This window comes from Larimichthys crocea, chromosome III, assembly GCF_000972845.2.
Source record: "Larimichthys crocea isolate SSNF chromosome III, L_crocea_2.0, whole genome shotgun sequence".
Taxonomy (NCBI): Eukaryota; Metazoa; Chordata; class Actinopteri; family Sciaenidae; genus Larimichthys; species Larimichthys crocea.
The window spans coordinates 30,974,594-30,997,836 of NC_040013.1; the positions used below are offsets into that span (position 1 = coordinate 30,974,594).

The window sequence follows — 23,243 nt, forward strand, 5'->3', positions numbered from 1 at the left end:
TGAAAATACAGACAAAATGAGTCAGCATTCAACTTTGCAAGCTGCTTTGCATCAATGACACTGTATATATTTATTCAGTTTGCAAAGACCTGTCTGCAGTTATTTAGACATAATAAGAAATGACAGTCCGCGACTGATAAATGCACATTCGGGGGCAGGCAGTGTTGGAAGATTACTGTGGATTATACTAAAATAAAGTATCGTTTTCTCCTTTGATGTAACAACAATCTCTCGTTGTCTCCGTCCCCTCTTTTTTTTTTTTTTTTTTAATGGTCGCTCTTTGTGTCAACATGTCTTCTGTTTTCAGGGCATCAAGGCGCATGGGAGCGCCACTTTGTCGTCAAGGAGACAACTGAGTGAGTGTCTCTGTTCTGATATCACCTGACTGGACGTGACTGTGTCTTGTAGTCATCTACCTTAATGTACCGTACTAGATGGGAGAACAGGGGGTCTTTGTACTGAGGCTTGATTAATCTACATGACTCCACAGGCTGATTAAACTCTGATCTGCAATTGTTTTACTTCACAAATCAGCTAATAAGGTGGTTATTCAATTTGTTTTAGAGACTTTTAATGTACTAATGAGTTACACACTTGAGTTAAATTAATTAATGACTAGTTTAAGTGGATTATAACACAAAATTGGCTGATTTAACAAGATGCAAGTCCTACTTATGTACATTACATTACAGAATCCACTGCTGGTTATGTGAAGTGAAATGATAGTAGATGAGTTAAGACGAGCCAGTTTATGAATTAATTAATTAATCCTTGTATGGAGACCCTCTGAGTGAGGAATGCCACCTGCACTGCCCTGTCCTGTATTATAGACAAGAATGCTGCCTATTTTACCTATCTTAAATAATCCTATACCCTAAAAGATCTTACCACCGAGATCACATTTTTTTTTTTGGTTTAATTTAGTGTAACAGAACAGCTCTGTCTGTTGGAAGTCAATGTCATATTTTCTGTAGTCAGATAGAGGGGGGGAAGGTCTCAAGCATAAGTCAGTGGTAGAGATAATTTCTCTTTTATTGCAATTCGATGGTGCAGACCATTTCTGTTATAAGCCAATGATCTTGACAAATGACATGGTGTGAAATATTGAACAAGGAGAAATGTTCTCAGGTCTGCCTATTCTATAAACTTGGCATTCAAGTGCTTCAAATGCCAATAGTCATACTCAAAAGATTTCAGTTCATTTCAAAGGACCAGAATATGTATTTGGTCCAATATGCTACCTGTACTCAAACCTCCTGTATTTATAGGATGCTATTTAAACTGCCCAGGTCTCTAATGCAGCCTGGGATTTGGCACCTTAACAACCAAACAACCAATCAGGGGGTTGAAAATTGCAGTGCACAGTCATACCCTGGTTATAAAGGTGCACTTTATTTTTTATTTCCCTTTGTGGAAATGTTTTCACTTATGGAAATTCATCAACTGCCTGCTAACATAAAAAAATAATAATAAAAAAAATAAACGTGAAGCACTGCACAGAAAATATTATGTTGCGGGGGAGTTCAGGAATTTCCCAAAGTGAACACACCCCCGGGGAGGAAAACTAAACAAAGTTTACTTTCTTCTCATGTCTATTCCCTGCTTCCTGCCTTCCTAGCCGCACTCTACTGGATTGAACTGAATTTGAGCTTGCATGCTTTAGGATTAAGAGCACTGACATGTGAATGCAGAGTCCCAGCCTGCTCATGTGTGAACTTTAACCCTGTCTGTCGTTGCACTATGAACTGTAACCCCATCCGTCACAGTACTCTAAACCCTGTATTGCTCCGTGTGACCCGTGACCTTATACATACAGGATTTAACCACCCTCCACTCAATCATACTCACATTACAGAACATGCACACACATTTATGCATGCACACAAATATCAGACTCCACATACAAGCACTCAAAAAGCACACATCTAATGTTAATAAATTCCAAAGGACCAGTTTCTGGTTGCCCAGATTTGTGTGTGTGTGTGTGTGTGTGCTTCTCAAAAAAGTAACCCCTGTGTTTGAAGGTCAAAGCGGAAAGAGACGATAAGAGCCATTAATGCTTCATTTGTTTGTTCCATTTATGCAAGGGCATCTGCGCACTTCCATCCCTGTTTATGAGTGTATGTTTGCCTGTGTGTGAGTTATCTTTATACAAACATCCAGATTTGCTGCATTTGCCTCATCATCTTTGTGTGTGTCTGTGTGTATTTGTGATTCCTTTTGCTCATTAAACTCCTCAAGGACTGACAGCAATGCTGTGTGTTGAATTATTAGTCATTTCTTGACCTGTTGCAGGGCAAGCATAAATGAGCTAAACCCTATTTATTCAGCAAGGTGAAACCAAGTGGTGAGAAAAGCCTCATGATGCAGTTTTTATAATGTCCACTAGATGCTGGTGTTAAAAAAGACACAGACTGTATGTCAATGGAAAATACTCATGACTTCTCTTTAGAATTACAAAGTCAGTATTTTTTCCTTCAAAAGCAACGGTTAATTGCACCTCTTTTTATGTGTGTCGTGGTGGCAATTTTGTAAATTAAAGCTCCATTAAGAAGTCATCAGGGTTAAAGACTTTGGGGCCACGTTTGGCTCTCAGGCAGTGACAATCTGCTGTGGTGGTTTGCGCCCGTTCACAAAAGCTGAGCTCCAAGCGACCAATTTTTTATCTCCAGACAAATAACAATGTGGCACCGAGAGGTAAACCTAACGTCCAGGCTTCATAAAGCTGCACAGACACTACGTTTACTCTACAGTCTTAAAACGCCGACTAAAGTCGTAAACTGGTACATTAGTGTGAAGTGTTTTGCAGTGCTCCATAAAGGCCTAACAGAGAAAAGCTTTTGGTGGACCAGAGGTTTCCGGACTGTTATGAATTCATTTGAATTGTAAATATATTGACTCTTTGTGATTAAGTGCCTTGTAAAGATACATCTGTCGTTAGTGGTTGCCGAGCTAAATCAGTGTTTGTGTATGTGATTGTGGAGTGGTGGAGGTGGTCCACTTGTATCGAGCAGTGGGAAGGGGTAGCAGGTGGAGAGAGCGAAAGAGAGTGTGTGCATGAGTCTGTGCGTGGGTATGCAAGCCTGCCCAGTGGCAGTCACGCCGAGATAAAAGATTCCTTTACCCAGGTGCAGGTTGCGTGCCGCAGGAAGTGTTGTGTGTGTGTGTGTGTGTGTGTGTGTGTGTGTGTGTGTGAGGTGTCCCTTCTGGGGTTGAATGAGGGCGAGAACAACTCCATATTTTGAGTGTTTCAGTGTGTGTGTGTGTGTGTGGATGCGTGTGTGTCTTTGATCCACTATTTCAGGTACCCATTGTGGTTCCCTTGTTGCTTGCCTTCGATTGGGCAGATGAGAAAGTACAGGTGTGGGGGTGTGTGCATCTGTGAATGTGGTTTCTAGCTGGGGACAGATATTGTCAAGGTAATACTGGATACATCCAACTGGCCCCTGCCATCTGCAGGTGGTACTTTTCAGAGGAGGCAGAAGCCAAACCATTCCCAACCACCACGCTGCACTGCCATGCAAGAACCTCAGAGGTGGGAGCTGTCTGTGTGGGAGTGTGTGTATGTGTGTGTGTGTTTATGCATGAGGCTAGCGCCAGTGCTGGCCAGCTGCCAGAGCACTTATCTAACTCTGATCCACAGCGCTACTCGCTGTGACTCCTAATTATAGACAGAGGCTCTCAAACAGACACATATACACACAGTCTCTACATGCTCTCCTGTGTACTATTCACACTAATGAGGCACTCTCCCAGAGGAAGTACCCACACTCCACACTCCTCTTCACTTCTTGATGGAGGCCACCAAGACCAACTCCTCTGCCAGCCTCCTTTCTTAGTCTTCTACCTAGAGCAAGGAAGCTAGACTCATGCGTACGTACACATAAACACAGCGACATAGCGATGGCAGATTAGTAAGCTAGAGGTAGTAAAGAAGAAAAAGTGTGAGAGCTGGAGAAATGCAACGAGAAATGGAGCAAAAAAAACAAAAAGAAGAAGAAGAGGGGATGAAAGAAAGCTGCCGTGGGGAACGGAGGAGATGAGAGAGAGACGGACTGCCAAGAAGTGAAGAAGCCAACAGATAGTGATCATGATGAGGGAATGGATGGCAGGGGACTTGGAATGGCTTGTGAGAAGAACAGAGAAGGAGGAGAAGAGATGGAAAATATTTGTTCTGTTTACTTATTGAGATCCAGGATGCATGATCACAATCCCCCTGCAGTCCCACAAGCTTTCTCTGCCCCCCCTCCCTCTCCTTGTTTCCTCCTTTATCTCTCTCCCTCTGCTTTCTTTCCTCTCTCTCTCTCTTTGTCCTCCCCCTCCTCCTCCTCCCTCTGTCATATCACAACATGGTGAGCATGGCTCTCAGTCAGATGCTTAAATCCGTCAGGATTGGACTCGGGCTGCATTAGCATGTTATACATCACCGCAATATGTTGTATTCAATAAAAATATCCTTTCGCAGAACACTGAATGACTTGCTGCTTTAAGCCCAAATCTGGATTTGTATAGGTGAACATTTCTTCTCATCCTCACAGCTAGTCCACGCATTAACAAGCTATTTACAGCTTCCCAGCGCACCTTTTTTTAATAACAGCCGTGCTTTTATCATAAGCTCTATTAATCTTTCGGTACTGGGGAGAGAGAAAGTATGTTTTCAGACACACAAAAAGTAAACAACATCAATAAAATGTATTTAACTTGCATTATATGTCACATTCCTTGACAATCCATAATTAGTTGTCTAATGTGCTTCAATGTGCCTTCTCCTTGTGCCCTCTAAATAACTTTATCAAGGTAACACCACTCCTGCTACCACCTTCTTCTTCTATACGTGCTGCTGACAGAAGAGAACAAAGCAAACAGAACAGAACAGGACAGGACAGAAGGGACTGTGGTGGCCACTGCTGTGTGCATCTCATCCCGGCTAACCCCACCTAGCCCCAGGGGCAGCACAGGGGAGAGAGGGGGCTGTCAGCAGAAGGTGTTAGAGTGTGGGTTTGTGTGTCAAAGAAAAAAGGAACAGAGGAAGAGAGAGTGTGCATGCGTTTGTGTGGGAGTCTCTGATCTGTGCCCCCATGTATGGCTCTCTCCCCCACGGGCAGGGCAGAACGGCACAGGGAGGCGGGCACCTAACTGGGCACAGATGGCAGCAACAGACAGGGACGGTGGCGGCATAAACACGTTAATAAATAATTTTCTGAACAATGACACTAGGTACACCAGAGTAGGCGGGAGGGGGACAGAAGGACAGGAGGGGAGAAGGAGACTGAGAGTAAGGACACAAGGGAAACAGAAAGATTAGCAGAGGATTTGAGGAGGCCAGGAGAAAGAGTGACAAAGAGGGGGAATGAAGAGGACACTGTGGGGGAGGGAGGTGAGGAGAGGATGGAAGTAAAGAAAACTAGGAGAAGGAGTCATGTCAAGGACAAAGCAAATGAAGGACAAATAAAAAAATTACAAAGGGGACTGTGAAAGAAAATAAATTGTATGAGCTCCAGTAAACCTTAACAGCTGTTGTTATTACACACACCATGTAGGAATGGTAAAACAACAAAACCAAGCAAAAAGAAGCAGGTGAATCTTTAGCTGCTATTTAAAAGAGTTGAAGGTCCACAGATCTTAAATCCACCTGTAGTTTGAGCACCAGAGTTCAGCACCTTCTGTACATCCTCAAGGACACAAGTTTGTACGTGTGGTGCTCTTATAAAGGATCGAGATGGGAAACAAAATGGAGAAATCAAAAGGAAAAGCATGAGTTGGAAATGCAAGGTAACAAGAGCACAGAATTCAAGTTGAAGAAGGGGAGAAAACTATATGGTGAAGGATATAAATTCACCAAGCTATAGAGAGTAAGGATGAGGGTGGAGGAAAACATGACAGAAGAGAAAAGATGGAAGTCAAATGGAAGTCGGATACCGTACACGGAAAGGAGAGGTGAAAGACGGATGAAAGCAATACTCAGTGGCAAAGTTGTAGAGGCTTTTGAAGGACGAAGCATTCAGTGTGTTTCTTGCCAAGTGTGCCCCCAAGTGTGTGTGCACGGTCTGTGCCACAGCACACATTGCATTCCTGCACAAGTGTGTGCCATGTTGCTGACCTATAACTGCTCTTATCGGTAATGAATGAAGAGAGGTCCTTTCTGCCTCTTGGCTCCCTCCTGCTCTCCTTCTTCATCATTCCTTCTGTCCATCTTTTTTTTAGCCGCCACCTGTTTCTTTCCCCTCTGTCCTTTTCTCTCTCCGTCATTTGCTCCCTTCCTCCTGTTCCTCCCAGCGCTCCAGCTTTCAGTACCAAACACCATATCTGTGGTCAGATATTAATTTATTTGAGTAGCGGGTTAACATAATTAGGGACCCAGAGTTTGACTGCAGTAGGCGCGTGTGTGTGTGTGTGTGTGTGTGTGTGCGTGTGCGTGTGCGTGCCCGCCTGCTGGCTCTCAGCCCCTTCAGATATGTTCCAAAAGGTCGAGACCAGATTAACATTTTAACTTGGGCGTCAAGAGGGATCTATTCTCACTCCTTCCCTCACTTCCTCACTCGTTGCTCATTTGTGCTCATTTTTTTGTCACAGGCAAATCGTGTTTTGCTCATAAATAACGTTTCCTCTGTTTGTGGATAGACACACAGTCTTCATCACTGTATTGTTAGTTACTTTAATATGATACTACCTCCCTCACTGTCATTTTGAATGAAAAATTCATAATGCTTCTCATCCTTGTCGGATATTTCACAGCTCTAAACTGACATGTTTAGAGAAGAGAGAGTGAAACAATGAAACTGCAACACTAGTATTCTTTCTACTTTGCCCTCTGCATCATTCTCTTCGTGTGCGTTATACTAATGCTGCTTTGACAGGACATCAGTATAAGGCCATGCAGCTTCGTAGCATCATCATGAGTGTATTTACAAAGTGTTAGGCTCTACAATCATTCAGCTAAATGGAATAAAGATGCAATTTTTTGTGTAAATGGATCAGGCATCTTGTCTTATCAGACATTCTGTTTGAGATTTTGCAATTTTTATTATTTTAGCAAGGTGCAGAAATGGAAAAGAATTTCAAATGTGTTACTCCGATTGATTTCTTAAACCAAAAAAGAGCATAATTTTAGTTTCAAATGGTGTCTAAGACCAAAAGGAAGCACAGATAAGTGCCAGATGAGAAGTATTCTCTCTCATAGGATAATCATGTTCACAGAAAACCTGTGTTTTGAGTACTTGAAATCTGCCTTTTAAAATTGAACGTTGCACTTAAAGATTTGTGAAGGACAGGATCTGTAGTCTGGTTGGTTGCCGTCCATCACAACGTGCCCTCGTATTTTCCACAAATTCTAAATACATTTACATGATTTGTACCAAATCTGTTAACTTTTGTTCTTTATTAAGCAGACATGCTTGTCATTTTCTGTGTAAGGTTTGCTCCTATTTTAAATATTTCAGTGTTATTTGTCATTACATGTTCTATTTTAGCTACTGTGATTTTTGCGCCTATAACATAGAACATATAACATTACTGCTGAACAGACTAAAACACTCAGATGTCTCATCGCCTATAGATAGGATTCAAGGCCATTTTCAGGAATCCTAAATTGAACTGGCATCTCCACTCCTTATCTTGTCGTCCTGGTCTTTGATCCTCCTCTCATCTGCCACCGTTCTCCTCTGTCCCTCATCCAGACCTCCTACTGTCTTGGCACCCTCTCCAAGTGCTGCTTCCTTTCGTGGCTCCTCTCTTTCTCTCTGTCTTTACTCTTATTTCTCATTTGCTTTTTCAGATCACCTACTTAACAGCTGTCTTGTCCTATCTCGTCTTTACAAATTACTACGGATGCGTTTTTGTGTGTTTTTGTTGTATGAATATATTACACATTTATTTATCTCAGCTTGACCTTACTGTTGTTGATAGAACTTTTTGTGCTTTTGCAGTCTTTTTGTGAGTGACTATTGTTTGTGTGTCTGTGCTTTTTTAAATGCTTTTAGTTCATCTAAGGTAGAGCCTCTCATCTTTAGTCCATGCACAGCATAGTGTTGCGTATGCTGTTTCCACTCCATCCTCCTGATCTATGTTCATCCATGTGCTTGTGTTCATTTGTGTGTATCCATGCTCATGTTCCATCTTACTCATCTCACTGCACTGTCTTTCTTGTGTCTTCTCTTATGTTTTTTCATCCATACATGTCTACCTCCATTTGTCGGGAAGCAGTAAGCAGCATGGTATGACGGAGGAATGAAACAGGTATGGGTTATCTGGGTTGGGTCAAACTACAAACCTGGGTCTTTTTTTTTTTTATTGCATTCCAGCCATATATTCAATATTTTATATCAGATCTGATTATGAAGGGCACCGTTATAGAAACAAGGTATGAAATCCATATGAATATCTTGCTCTTTTTTTTTTTTTTTTTTAGCTTTCCATTATTTTTTGTAATTGATTGATCTAGTCTGGCAGGCCATAGACTATGTAATGGTCTATTCGCCCTCTAGGCAGGAATAAGCTCACAACTGGCCCAGGTTTGTATGTGCCATCTGCCATCTATCCATCATTTATCTAACCATTCATTGCTTAGCCTGTTTCTCTCTCCAATCAAGACAGCTGAACATTTGATTTACCTTCGTTATGGTAAATGTGACCTCATGGGTGTATTCCAAAGCAATCTAATTCTATGTAGGTCTCAGTGCTCTCAAGTGGCTTTTCTCATCCCTGCCAAGGCTCCTCTCCTCTCCTCTCCTCTCCTCTCCTCTTCTCTCCTCTCCTCTTGCTCTCTAAGATGGAAATCAAATTCCATCTGTATAGTCTAACAGCATGTGTAAGGGCATACTGTAGAAAGAGAAAGATGACATTAAAACAGAACAGCCACTTAAGACTATTGAGACACTTTTTTAAATACATATTATTGAATTGAGTAATGATTTTATGTGGGAGATGTCTAACCGTGAAATGATAAAAGGAGAAACTTTCAAACACCAATTTGAAAAGCTCTATACTATTACATTTTCATTTGAAAAATGTCTTTTTCTAACTTGAAGTATTCACTTAGATACCATTGTCCTCGGCTGTCCACCTAATGCAATATGAAAATGATGTTTTGATGATTCCATCATGTCAAGTTTAATGCACTCAGAATAACCATAATAATCAGCATTCATCATTTCTTGTCCATTCCCAATCAGTATATATTATTTGTTGTCTGTCATACATGATTCTCTTTCTGATTTATAGAAATCAATCTGTTTGACTCAGCAGTGATTTGCATGCCCTAACTACCTGTCTACAGGTAATTCATATGTAGTGAAGCCACAGGTTGGCCATTTTGAGTGATGGCAGGTGATTTGCATAACTGTGATTGCATTGCCCTCCTGGCAGAGTTGGGTGTCATATCTCATCTCAAGTCAAATTTGTCACCGTATCTAAATCTAGGTTTGTTGTTGCTGCACTTTACACATTATGCAGCACTTGTATGTATATCTAATGAACCTGAAGACTTTCATGAATCAAAAGCAATGTTTTGTTGCTTGAGGAGTTGATATACTGTTGTTTTCCCTTCCAGTGTGACTCAGCTACTGTAACGTCTCGTTAATGTTGTTTGTAATGAAGATCACATTGTTAACACAGGTAAAATGCAAAAGGTCATTTTGTGACTTTTGTATAAAGAATTAGATTGATTTTGCTTTTAACTTGGCCAGTCAAGACACAGAACAACATTGGGCAAATGGCCTAATAAAGGAAGCATGGAGGATTGTTAGCGTAATCTGTTTGTGGCTGCATAAATCTGATGAAAACATTTCACCACTGAGAGCACGCCTGGCAGCAGGACAGTTGAGAAAGGTCATTTGTTTTTGCGGGTGGACAAAATAAGTCAGTACTTTGGTCAAATCTAGGCATACTGCATTTGTTGCCTGTAGTCTACTGCCTTACACATACTTAACTGCAATATAAATACCTAACTACCAGCTACCTTCAGCTGACACTTTTCATAATGACTATAACAAGTACAGTATGGGACGATTCTGGCATTTAATGGGATTTAACTGAGCATCTGCACAGATCAGCGTCACTGACTGAATGTGACAAAAATATAAAACGACAAAAAAAACAAAACAGTGTGGAGATCCAAACACATGCATGGTAGTCAGCTTTGAGACAGCAGCAAAGCCACTAAGTCGCCCTTTGAAATGAGAGCAGGGGCATTCGATTCTCTTTATTAGAGTGGATCAGGGGGAGATAAAAAAAAAAACTGAGGGCACACAATATTAAGTCGGGAATGCGGTGGCCCTCGAAGCCCTCAGTTCACCACAACTCCCTGCCTCCCCCCATCCATTCTTCTCACTTCACGTCTTGATTGATTTCCTCTGGCCATATGAAGACACATCAGTTGCTTCAGAGTGTTTTAGGAATTAAAAATTGATTGATTGATCCATCTCCGCTATTAGCAGACAGCTCATGGAGCTTCAGGAAGATAATTTCATGGGCAGTTATTAAAAGGTAGGTATGTGTGTGTGTGTGTGGGTGCGCACGTGTGCTGTCATGCTGATGCATCTGTCTGTGTGCATTATCAAGCATTGTGTGTGTTTGCAGTGCTAAGATTTTTAAGAGTTTGTGCTGGTGTGTGACAGCTGGTGTGTCGCAACGTGTGGAAGCCTCAAGGGGGAGAAAACATGAGATTACCCTTAGAGCACAACAGGAAGCTACTTAAACTCCCCTCGAAACTAACCAAGCACTTCCTTTAGCTACAGTACACTTCCCTGGGCATGAGGGATTCATGCTGTGCTTCACCCTCTGGTATATGCTTTATTTGTTTTTTTATTCCAGTTCTGGACATTTTTGTTTAGCTGGGCAGCTCATTGCAAGTATTTTGTTTGACATTACGCAATATAGCTCAATATTCCCACTAACAAATTTGCCAGTTTCTGTTTTGTATATCTCACATGGTTTGGAAAGGCTTTGGTAGCAGCCAGACAGTCCATAGAAAATTAGAATAGAGCTAAAACATTCAGGAAATGAAGTGATTTGTTTCTAGCTAGCCCGCCAATATGTCTGCTTGTTGATGTGTTTGCCTACAGGGAGAAAAAAATGGGAGTGGGTTTGTAATATATTGAGATGTGTTCTGGTTTGCACACATGCATGTTAAATATTATCTTTCCCTATTCTTCTTCTCTTCCGCTCTCTTTCGTGCATGCTTGCTCATTTCTTCATTACTGTGGTAGACCAGGTCTTTATTAATGAAGGGACATCTGTTTCATGAAAGAAAAAAGATGCCTGGGAGAGAGAGAAAGAGATGGGAGGGGGTCTAAAGATGAGCACATGCAGAGAGCAAGGATGAGGGAGGGCCAGACATAGACATAGAGAGATGGTGGGTGGTTGCAGGGGGCTTGAGGCAGAAAGAAAGAAAATAAAAAGGGAAAATGAAAGAGAATAGTAATGCAAGAGAAAACAAGGAAGAGATGCCAGAAATTTAGATGGTAGTCCTCTCATTAAGACTGATACAATGTAGAAATGGGCCCGTGCTCTATGCCTATACAGTTACATGTACAAATCACAAATACACATCACATTTATCATCATAAAAGGCTACTACTGACATAAATTCCCTCACAAGCACATACACGCACAGACACACACAGCGAGGAACCAGTATGAAGTTGTAAAGCATTTCATTAATCATAATTATGGCATGCAGCATGAAGGATTACAGCAAAAACTGCCAGCTAATAGCCCCTTTCAAATAAAGCACGTAGAAGAGAAAATAACACAATAGAATAAACCATCATGGAAATTGTCTGTGGCTGGAATTCAGGCTTTAACATACAGGCTGTGAAAAAGACATCTGTTGAATGCTTTGAATGTCCATTTTAACACAGGACAAAGCATAGCATCATATACACACAAGGACAATGTGTTATTGTTCTATTCATTCATGTAGTTGCAGTGCCCTGAGCCGGGACTTAATCTGGCAGAACAAACTGTAAATCAGAGCGCTGGGGTGTTTAACTATTGTCACATTACTTGTCTTCTACCTTGAAGACAGTGGCAGAGTAGAGAAATAGCTCACCAAAGGATAGCAAAATATAAATTGTTTTCTTCGGGAAGGAACATAATATTCTAGTGCAAGATGTGTAGCGTTGCAGTGTGTGAACATTTTTATTTTTTTTTTCCAGTCTGTGCCTCCTAATGCGTCCCATTCATCCATTGTGTACAAAGACCAAATTACCCGACCAGTTAGATGTTCTGAGAATTAGAGATGTTTTGTGGTTGTTTTGCAGCGACCTTGTGTTGGCTCTTCGGGATTTTAACAAAAGGTAAACTCAAAGTATATGCATATGCAACTCATATGTCTAGCCTGCCACCATCACATGGCTGTAAGACTGGAAGGAAAGGCTTTTATACGCTCTGAAAGACTCAAGAACTAAATTACTGTCACCCTCTAATTGCACCAAACTTTAATCTAATCTAATTAAGGCTTCTGGTCTGATAATATCAACATATTTATGCTCATTCAGCATTATTATATAATTGCTCCACATTTGTGTCACAGAAAAGACCAGGTGCAGAGTGGAATACTCTCAGCACAAAGTCAAAGGCACAATTTTAACCAGATTATCAACACCTCGCCTTGTGCTGTCTCATTTGGGTGAACTGCTCTCCTGTAACACCTCTCCTCTCCCTTATTACCAACCACATTTATATATACATATATTGCTCATAAAAATATTGGCTTGTCATGATGCCTTGACACATGTCCTTGTTTTCTTTTTCCTTCCTGAGATTTTTAGTTTTAATTTTGTTATTGTCATTATTTTGACCCTTCTAACAGTCTAAATACTAAATAGTGCGAGCACCATGCATCTGCTGACAGGAAAAGGCGAGTGAACAACAAGAACAGAATAATGACCATCCATTAACCATCTATTGAATTATGTGGAGGCAGCCAATTTGTACTTGCAGTAAGCTGTTCACACCTATTGTTATTGAAGAGCTGATGGCCTCCACTGTAGGTGGCCGTGGGTGTGTTACATTCACTGGTTTTTATAAATCAGATTAGGGTAGATAGTATGCAAAATGTGAAACAACAGTAACATAGAACAAAGAATAACTGTGTGAGCTTGTGGTGATATAATGCTAGATTGTACTTTTAACGACAAATGTGCGATTTAAGGCCAAGGGGACAGATATAGTGTTAAAAAGAATGGAACAAAAGAGGAAACAAATAAAACAAACTGGAAGACGAAGAAAGAAAGTAATACAAAAGTGAAGAAAAGCACAATATGAGTGTAGTGTAGTGTTGAGGTCAACCATGGGCACAGAGGTATCACACTCACATGTGCATGCCTAATGGCCAAGGTCAGATAGAGTCACAGTAGGATCACAAGGTCCCCACAGAGGAGCAGGTTATAACTGACAACTATAATTAGGCTAATTAGAGCAACAAAACCATCATCACAGTGGGTAATGACCTGGGCAGGCCAGCAAGGCCTGATGGATGGATAGATGGATGAGAGAGAAAGAGAGCGAAGCAGGTAGGGAAAGGGTATTAATTAGGATAAGGCTAAGGGGAATGATGGATGGATTAGTGTGAGAGGAGGTGAAAGAGATAGCAAGGCTGGCATTTGTGAGCAGGGTCATGGGGAGAGGAGGGATAAAGGTGTGGATATTAGTACACAGACAGGTTATCTATCAGACACCTTTGATCTGTCAGTCTTCATGAGCCTGTTGTGCTATTACACATGTAGGTGTTTGTTTGGTTGTGTGTTTTTGTTTTGGCCCTGGTTAAGGTTTTTACACATACATATGAATGCAGTGCTGATTGTGTTAAAGTTTAGTAACTATGGTTTAATCTATGAACACCATTATTTGATTGATAGGAAATCTCTTCTCTTCACAGCTTCTCCAATATGAAGATTTCCTGCTAATAACTAACAGAAAACTGAATGTTTTTGGGGTTTGGACTTCTGGTCGGACATTTCTAGCCATCAACTTACATAATCAAAAAGAAAATACTCTCACTATAAAATACTATTGCCGTCCTACTAAAATTTCATGTATAATTTACATTGCATATATACTGGCAACACATTATTATCAGTTCAGTAAAGTATGGAAATAAAGTTGAAGAGAGTTTGAAAAATCCTTCACGGTCGACACTAAGTCGGTTTTATTTGCCTCCCAAAGTTGTCGTTTGCGACTCTCTTTGCTAGTTTTCTTTAAGGACAAGGACATTGCACCCACAAGCCAAATCTGCACCCACCGAGACGCCACCAGCCTGTCAACTCAACTGGCCACCTACTCACCCACACACTCCCGGCACTCACCCGCCCACACACTCGCTTATTTGTGGAATAAGTGGAATGTACGGATTTAAATGTCTTAGAAGCAAAGGGCATGAAAGAGTGTGACATGTGAGTGAAAGTCTGTGATACACACACATGGGAGATGAAATTGGGGAATAGAAAGAATTGTGAAATAGAGTGCAAGAGTGAGACATGGAGAAAAGTAAGATACGTCATTTGTTAAGCAGCTATATTTAATAAATGGCAGAGTGCACCAGCAGAGTGCATACATAGAGACATGGTTTTTTAGACATACAGTAAATCCCTTTCATGGTTTCATAGTGCAACAAATGGATGGACAACATCCAATTTTCAAAAAAAAGTTCTATCTCTGCCTCTAAGTTGCTCCAGTTAAAGAACTGATACCAAGCTGCTTTGCATCACTCTGAAAATACAACATGATGCCTGTTAGTAATTCTCTCTTACTACTTTTTGAACTCTTTTTCTTTGTCAGTTTGAGGGGGAGGTGTTGGGTGGGCGGATAGATTAGTTATGTAGTATTGGTGCAACTCTGTGTAAGATAACCAGCAATGCTGTACTGGTTCCTAGTAAGATACAGTGGGATGCCACTGAGACCTTTTCTTCTCTTCTCTGTACTCGTTCGCATTACATGTGAATGAGTTGGCGTAGACGTTGACTGAGGTAAAAGGAATGTTTTTAGGAGTCAGTAAATCAGGACAAATGCATTAATTCATGTTCCTTTATCTCTTCATGGTTGTTCAATTACAGGCCTGCCCAAGCATCTAGAAAAAACTCTGCAGAATGTGACCCTGACTAACTTCAGTCTGGGAGTCCTTGTTCTTTTGATGCAACAACTTTGATGTGTCGGTGTACTAAAGCAACAAGAGAGACATGAAATTTGAATTCTGCTGACAAAAAACGTTTCGCTTAAAAGAGAGCTCATTTGGGAACAGGTTTTGTTTTTCGATGTTATGTGATTAGTTTCTAGCCACTAACCGAACCTGACACTGAATTTTACTTGTGAAATTAGGGTGAATTTGCAACCTTTTTAATAGACATGTGGAGACACTACAGTTATGTTCCATAACAATCTGTTGAACTAAAATACAGCCCTGCAGTACTGTGAATACTGTCCATCCATTTAGATTAGTCTTCGGAACTGGCATAGGAAATATAATTGTACGTCTATGTTGTCAATGAACATGGCCTTGGTATGTTTCATGTGATGTGTTATACAGACAATGAGTCATCTCAGTCCTTTTCGGTTTGCATCGACTGCTGTGGGTCTTTTAGACAAGTTCATTAAGCTCTCTATTAAATGGGCCTTAATAGCTTTAATGACTTTTTCATTGTTATATAATGGATGAAAAATTATTCAAAGGTCAGATCAACACTGATATTTTCAGTAAAAAGAAAATCCAGTCTCCCAGATAACCTCCTCTCTAAAAGGTATTTGCATATGCCATTATCATTGTTCTCCATTTTAATTTTTAATTAATAACAACCAAATTCTCACTTTGGTAACATGAAAGATAGATTTTTTTTCTTCTGCTGTTCTGCTATGTGAGTTTTTGCTCAAATTCAGCCCTGCACAAGCATATAGAAGTCTCCGTTAACTTAATACTTAATACTCATGTCGATCTGCCTGAATCTTCTCATACTTTGCTCATGAAAATTCTGCGAATGTGACCCTGACTAACTTCAGTCTGGGAGTCCTTGTTCTTTGATGTGTCGGTACACTAAAGCAACAAGAGAGACAGACGATTTAAAATCCTCTGACAACTTAGTGCTCAACAGTGCTCATCTGGGACGAGGTCAGTCCCAACTCTTTATTATGCTGAGTCAAAATTTATCTATGTATAAATAAAGTCTCAGTTCCCAAAGTTTAAATATAAAGAAGCTGCAGTCAGAGATGAAGTTTGAAAGGATATGTGTGATCAGAGGATGAAGAAAATTGACTCAATTCATTATTCGTACAGTTTTCTTTGGTATCAGGCAGTTAACATGTGACTGAGAGAGAACTCAGAGACAGTCGACTGCATCCAGTTGCTTCCAGACATTAATCAGCCTTTTTTGACCCTTATTTTGAAATGACAACCTTAATATAGCACAGAAGTCAGGCAGAGTTTTTGGGAGATGAAGTCACTCACTCACACACACACATACACACACACACACACACACACACACACATTGGGACATATGAACTACTTTACAGCCCTAGTCTTATAAGTCTGATCTCTAAGCCATCTGACTTTTCCCCTTTCTGTATAAATAAATCGAGGAATAACTCAAAGGGGCAACAGATGTAGGTAGACTTACAGCAAGGCTAAAGTTTACAGCCGGTGACGTGTCATCGCCCAGACACTTTGGAATGCATTTCACATTTTAGCTGTTCATTAACAGTTTCTAAAAAGACATGAGGCTGCAAAGAGATTACACCTGTCGGGCATTTACTAACTCCCACAAAAAAGAACAGCACAAGGGAGTGTTTGTTAGAAATGAAACAAGAGCAGCATAGGTAATTTAGAGCATACACTTTGTCAGGAAGGAAGAGAATTTAGGACACATTTAGAAGGAGCTGGAGAATTGGGACAGAGACAGAAAATCTCAGAGTTGCCATGGGTACCAACGGAAAGGAAACTGGAGTCCCTTTAGTGTAAGCATACACTGCTTGTAAATTTCTCCAGGGCGTTTAACCTGAAGGCCCTCGGAAATACTTTCTCCAGCAGTCACTGGAAAGTGCTATTTTTGTGCAAAGATTTACAGCAACACACATAATGACTGAAGCTACAGGATATATATACTGAGATAGACATCAGCCTCACTGTAACCTTAAATAAGTAGGAATGTGCAGTTGAGTTAGGCAGGAGACCAAGCATGCGATAAAGCAATTTATTGTCTTGGCATAACAATAAACACTCCAGCAAACAAGGATATCTAGCTATTGTTATTTGGCAGTGGCCTCTAAGCAACACAGAACTAAGATCTTATATATCATATATATGTGGTTATGTGTGATATATTCATATATACATGTGACAGGTATAACATGATTAGACATGGAAGTCATTGGCTAGAAGCTGTGTGGGCGGTAGGGAGAGACAGAGGGAACCAACTGAGCCTAAATCCTGTGTTCACCTAGTTTAGACTGCAGTTGTTTAGACTGCAGTTGGAGGTTATGACATAAACGCAATGACCTGCGGTGGAGAAGTTCAACCAGAGAAACGCAATTTGATGTCAGTTCAACAATTCAACAATCAGACTGGTCAAACTGCTCCACAGTCAGCCTTCAATATCACAGACACTAGACACTATCCAGGTGGAGTTCATGTTCTAAACCATGATACTCTCACAGTTGTGTCCTGGCTTGGTTTATTTTTGGTACCCAGCTTTCCACGTCTGTGTCTGGATTTCAGTCTAAGCTGCAAAATAGTGCACGCAGGACCCAGACTACAGGGAGCAACTCCCTAGATGCTCCCAGCAGCAGGATCAGCACCTTGGAGAGCGGCTCAGCTCACAGTCCTGAAAAAAAATAGCAATAAGAGAGAGCCGAGGAGCAGATTGAGCAAGTGACTAAACTCAGAGTGTTTAAGCAATACTTTGAGGTAGAGATGTTCTAATATTATCCCTACACACGTGTTTGCATTGATTCCTGTCAGCTGTTTCACACCATTTGTGCACATGGATTGCATAAATAAATAAATAGCAGTGAGCAATGACAATGAGAGCAGAACCAGGTCTTCAGCAATTTCCATATTTTGCATGTTCGGCCTGCCTCAGAGACACTGTTCAAAACCTATTAAAACCTTTCTTCAACAACAGTTCTTGACTGAAACTTTTCTCAGTACAGACAATAACACAAAACACTTAAGGAAACTGAACTCTGCCAGACACCATTAAACAAAAGCTGTGAAGTAGGCTGCATTTTCATAACGCTGAACTATTCAGCTGTCAAAAAGATCTGACTAGCATGAGGCTTTCTTACTTTAATGTAGACCCTGTGCTGCTGTATTATGCAGGAAGATTTGTATTAAATACTGGATCAAGATTCGTGTCAGCAGTTTCTAAATATTGAATTACATAGATCATGACTGAGGGGAAAGGCTGTATTGAGACCTTCCCGCTTTGATGGCCTGTATATGAATGTTTGTTAATATGCTCGCATAATTTCTGGAAAGTACATTAGTTTGTTTTATATCAACATGTCACCGTCTCACTGATCACCGATCGTCTCTAACCATAACACTGTCTTAGATATGTCCCAAAACAGTCAAGGCAATCTGTCTGGTTGTTGTTCATTCATCATAAATGAAAGGTAGAAAGAAAAACAGGGTAGAGTGACTGAAATGGATGATAGGTGAGTGTGTGTGTGTTTGTGTGTGTGTGTTTAAGTGGGATAGATGGAACAATGTCTGACAGGAATAACTGACAGATATTTCAGGTGGTGTGATGCAGCAAGACTGGAGCCTCATTACAGTAACTAAGATTTTCAAAAGCATATTTTAAAGTCTTGCATCATTCATGATGCACGCACACACACACACACACGCACACACACGCACACACACACACATATCACAAAGGTGATTTCAATTGCTATAGCTAAATTACTGGTGTACACAGATTGCTTGATTGACATCTCCCTCACTCTCCTGTTAGCTTTGCTGCACTTGTTAGCGTGTGAAAAATGACACCTTTTATAGTTTTTCTTAGCGCAAAGACTTTGGTGGCAACACAAAATCTCCAGTATAGTTCCTGCATCAGCTTGCCAAAACGAAAAGGTGTCTCATAGTAAGGAGAGCAAATACTCGTGCAATGAGTTATTTTGTGTTTTATTTGTTCACTTGTTTCCACCTCGTGAGATGATCTTTTTATAAATCAGCCTAAATGAAAAAGGCCTAATTACGGTAAATCTGTCATTCCGTTTTGTAAACATTATTGCCTGAAAAGATCCAAAGTAGATGAGCACTTTTTATATGCACTGAATTTGTGTACGTACAAGTGCTCGTGAGATTCTGCAGGCTGAGATGAAAAGCGGCCAATATGAGAGCTCTACACTGCTCTACATACTGCTTGAAACTGTGATCCTTTTCTTTGTCATTTTAAAAATGTATTTTGAAACTTTGTTTTGTTTTATTTATACTTTTTATTCTTTTTCAGAGTGACACAATGTCGTGTTTCATTGTCTTGCCACACTTTCTATCTGTCCCCCGTTTTTCTTCCATGAAGATATTTTTTTCATATTAATACTTCATGCCTCACTCTGACATGTCTGCGCCGAGGTTTGAGTGTTTGAGTTTTCTCTGAGTGAAAGAATGTAGGCAGGTCCATTAAGACGAGTAACATTTTATATTGCCCTAAAGAGTTTTAAGGAACCAAAAAAAACTATTCTTATCGTCATCTCTTCATTCCACTCTTATCACTCACATATCCCCAAGAGTTACATTCAATAATTTGAAGTGGGAAAACAAAAGAAGATATTTTTCCTCTAATAAAAAATAAATAAATAAATCACAATGGGGCTTTAGAGCAACATCAAATAGCATGTTGATGGAAAACATTCAACTCCGACAGCCTCTTAACACAAGTTACAGTAATCATATCACTGTACAGCTGTGCACACTCGTACAATGAAATACACATGGGGACACGCACTCACACACAATAAACCATGCTCCGAGCTATTAAAAAAGCAATTAGCTAGAGCTTCATCTATGAGAATTGGAGAAGAGGCCATGGGACTTGCATATTAGAACAGAAAGTATAGAGGAGGATGTAAAGGAGAGAGGAGGAAATATAGGCGCCATGTATTTGAAATCAGAAAGGCTGTTTTGTTTGTCTATATGAATATATATGGTGGAATTCTAGCAGAGAGAACGCATGAGATGGGAGACATATATTTAATCCACATGCAAAAATACAGACGCAGAAGACGATAAATTGCCTAATCTTGCTAAAACCAGCTAAAGCCAGTTTCCCTCTTAGCCTCTATATTGAAAAAGAGAACAAAGTATTCTTATGCAGTGCTGCTCACTCTCTTCTTTAGAGTTAACATACTGCATATAAGTGAGATTGTATTTCTTTGTTTTGTTACACTTGGCACACTCAAGTAAGATCTGGATATGCTTAAATTGTTAAAGATTGCATTTGATAGAAAGTTGAGATGCTGGTCACCCAAAGACACTATTAAATTTAAGTAATGGGCTGGTTGCACAGCAGACATTTTCAAATGTTTGACATGTCATAGAAGGAAACTCACAGGTGTATTAATGATAGCTGAATTCCAACTGGGGAGGTCCTGATTTTGTGTGTGCTGGTTCACTGTCACTGTTTCTGGGACACCTGTGGGTTTCCAGCTTTGACAAGTCAAAATGTCTGCAGTGCAAACAGTCTGCAGTGGTTAGGAAGGCTGAGGAATGAGACATAATGTAAGTTTTCAGCTGAGCCATCTCTACCTGTAATATGGGGACAGCTGAAATTGGGTGGATACATTTTATTCCTGAATTAGTTGTTTTTCAAATTGTTGACCATTGATTTTATCTAAAAGCTTTTTTTTTTCTTCTTTTTTTTCTGTTACACTCGTATAATAAGAGTGTAAAACTTCGTCTCAAACACTTTCTTGATTAAACCAAGCATTTGTTTTATTCAAATGTAAATTACAGGGCATACACCTTGTTGAGTTATTGTTTTCTTTTTTCTTGTTGCCTGCAATCAAACTTCATCACGGTGCACACTTAAAAATCCATTTTGTACAAATCATACACAGAAGTTATCCTTTATCTTAATAAGCAAGGAGCGGCGCTAACACAAAATATGGAGGAATCTCGTCAAATATCATTTGTATTTATTATGTTGACTTTAGTCACTGTATAAACTTGATTACTGGAAACCAGGCCAGCACCATTAGTTCCTCCTGCCGATCTTAGATTGGCATCTTGTTTCAAACATGAGATGTGATACTTCATTCCCTCACTGAGCTACATATCCCCATCTAGCACATGAAAGCCAATTACATGACTCTCATTAACTCATAGTCGTCCTCTTTGAACATGGTTAATCATGCATGGAGTGCCAAGAGGAAAGAGATTAGGAAGCATGAACACACACACACACACACACACACAGACACACACACACACATGAAGAAACATGTCAGGACACTGGGGATTGTTTATTTAAAGAATACAGAGTGGGACACATTAACGCTGATAAGAGATTTTTGACTTGGAAGCTGGCAGCTCTGGTTGTTGGTTGCAATTATTTAACAAGACCAAGATCTTTACTTGTAACATTTGTCCTCCTCTGGACATTGGATGATGCTGCCATTTCTGTTGTGAATGTTGTGTATCTGTGTCTATGTGTGCGTGTGTGTTGTACCCCAGGCATAAATTTACCCTTGTAGGTCATACAACAATTTGATGTCAAATGATAGACCTACATGGAGTGGTTTTACACATGTTGGTATGAAGCCAGATGACTGGAAGGGGACAGTGGTTCATTAAACACATGCGGGGCGCTGAGATCACACAAACACAGCTTCAGTATACAGTAGAGAGCATATTAAATCAAGCACACATCCAGTATAACACTCGCTGAGACACACATCAAGTTGTCTCACAGGCTTACACACATGGCAGAGGAAACACAGACACACACACTCTCTGCACAGGGTGGTCTAACTGGGCCTCTGGTGATTCAGGACAGATTCAGGACACTTTGGGTTCATTAGTCAAACCAAAGTAGGACAGATACCTTTAGAACTTAACTCTCTTCTCTTCTCTTCTCTTCTCTTCTCTTCTCTTCTCTTCTCTTCTCTTCTCTTCTCTTCTCTTCTCTTCTCCCTTCTCTTTTTCTTCTCTTGACCTCCTCCTTTTTCCCCCCTCTCCTTCTCCCCTCATCTGTATGATCTTTTTCATTCTTTTTCAAAGTCTCCTTTTTATCTGCTGGAAACATAGGGCCATCTGTAGCGGTTCTAGCTCCCTCTCTTTGTTCTCTCCATTTCTATCCCTCTCTGATAGCCCACCCTTCTCTCTCTCTCTCTCTCTCTCTCTCTCTCTCTCTTTCTCTCTCTCTCTCTCCCTCACTTTGTCTCTCTGTCTGTGAGATACACTAGTGTGGACGCAGATACAAGCTGTGAGTTTGATCTGAGACAATTTGCTGCAACATTAATGAAGGCATAAACTCGCATGAATATTGATGAGCTATTCTTTTGCACATTCCGGATTGGCCTAGAGGCAAAATAGTAAGACACACACACACACACACAAAGATCGAATATTTCACTGACAAATATTGCAAATGAATATTCAGTGACAACATGAAATCTGACATTGTCAAGGTTTCTCATGTTGTCCTCCCTCTGAGCAAGGCAACTCTGCCCACTTAGACATACAGACACACATACACACTTGTTGAGGTGCTTGTGTCTTCGTGTTGCTTTCATGTGTCCAGGAAAAAAAAAAAGTTTTTATGTAGAGAATCTTGTTGAGCTGATATGTCTCATGTTCTTGTTTGTGGTGTTTAAAATTAAAGCTGCAAAAGTCAGAAAAAAAAAAGATCAATTTGTTGCATTTCAGTCTATGTTCATATTAATTCTTATTTAATTATTTGAAGGTTCCACATAAAGTGCACTTATCCACTATATTTTCAGTATCACTTTCATGTCTATATGCTAAACATGAAGCTACCACCAGCAGACGATTAGATAAGCTTAGCACAAAGACTAGAAATGGGGGCATAGACTGTATAAAACATAGGTGTAGTATCTGTGAAGTCACCCATAAGGAGCCATTGTGAAGCTCAGATCGTGGCGGATCTGGACACCCCCCATCTTGGCAATCCTGCCTCCGTCGGCTCAACACTAATCCAAAATTGGGCAAAGACTTGAACATTGGGTGGAGCTGAGGCAGCCAGTTCAGCATTTTATTTTGGGGGCTTATGAAGACTCATTTTGTA

At 40.4% G+C, this 23,243-nt stretch overlaps 1 protein-coding gene across 5 annotated transcripts in view; it reads left to right on the forward strand.

Annotated features, from left to right (window-relative positions):
- Positions 1 to 23,243, forward strand: part of ccser1 (coiled-coil serine-rich protein 1) — a 111,920-nt gene that overhangs the window by 69,216 nt on the left and 19,461 nt on the right. The window contains exons 11-12 of one of the 5 annotated variants that reach the window (XM_019259910.2): positions 308 to 356; positions 8,203 to 8,235. The exons of 1 other annotated variant lie outside the window; for it this stretch is intronic. In XM_019259910.2, coding sequence (XP_019115455.1) covers positions 308 to 356; positions 8,203 to 8,219 — 66 coding nt within the window. In that variant the 3' untranslated portion in view covers positions 8,220 to 8,235. Of the gene's footprint in view, positions 1 to 307; positions 357 to 4,797; positions 6,757 to 8,202; positions 8,236 to 23,243 lie in introns of those variants that run through there. 3 more of the 5 variants (XM_019259909.2, XM_019259908.2, XM_019259911.2) reach the window with 3 other exon arrangements.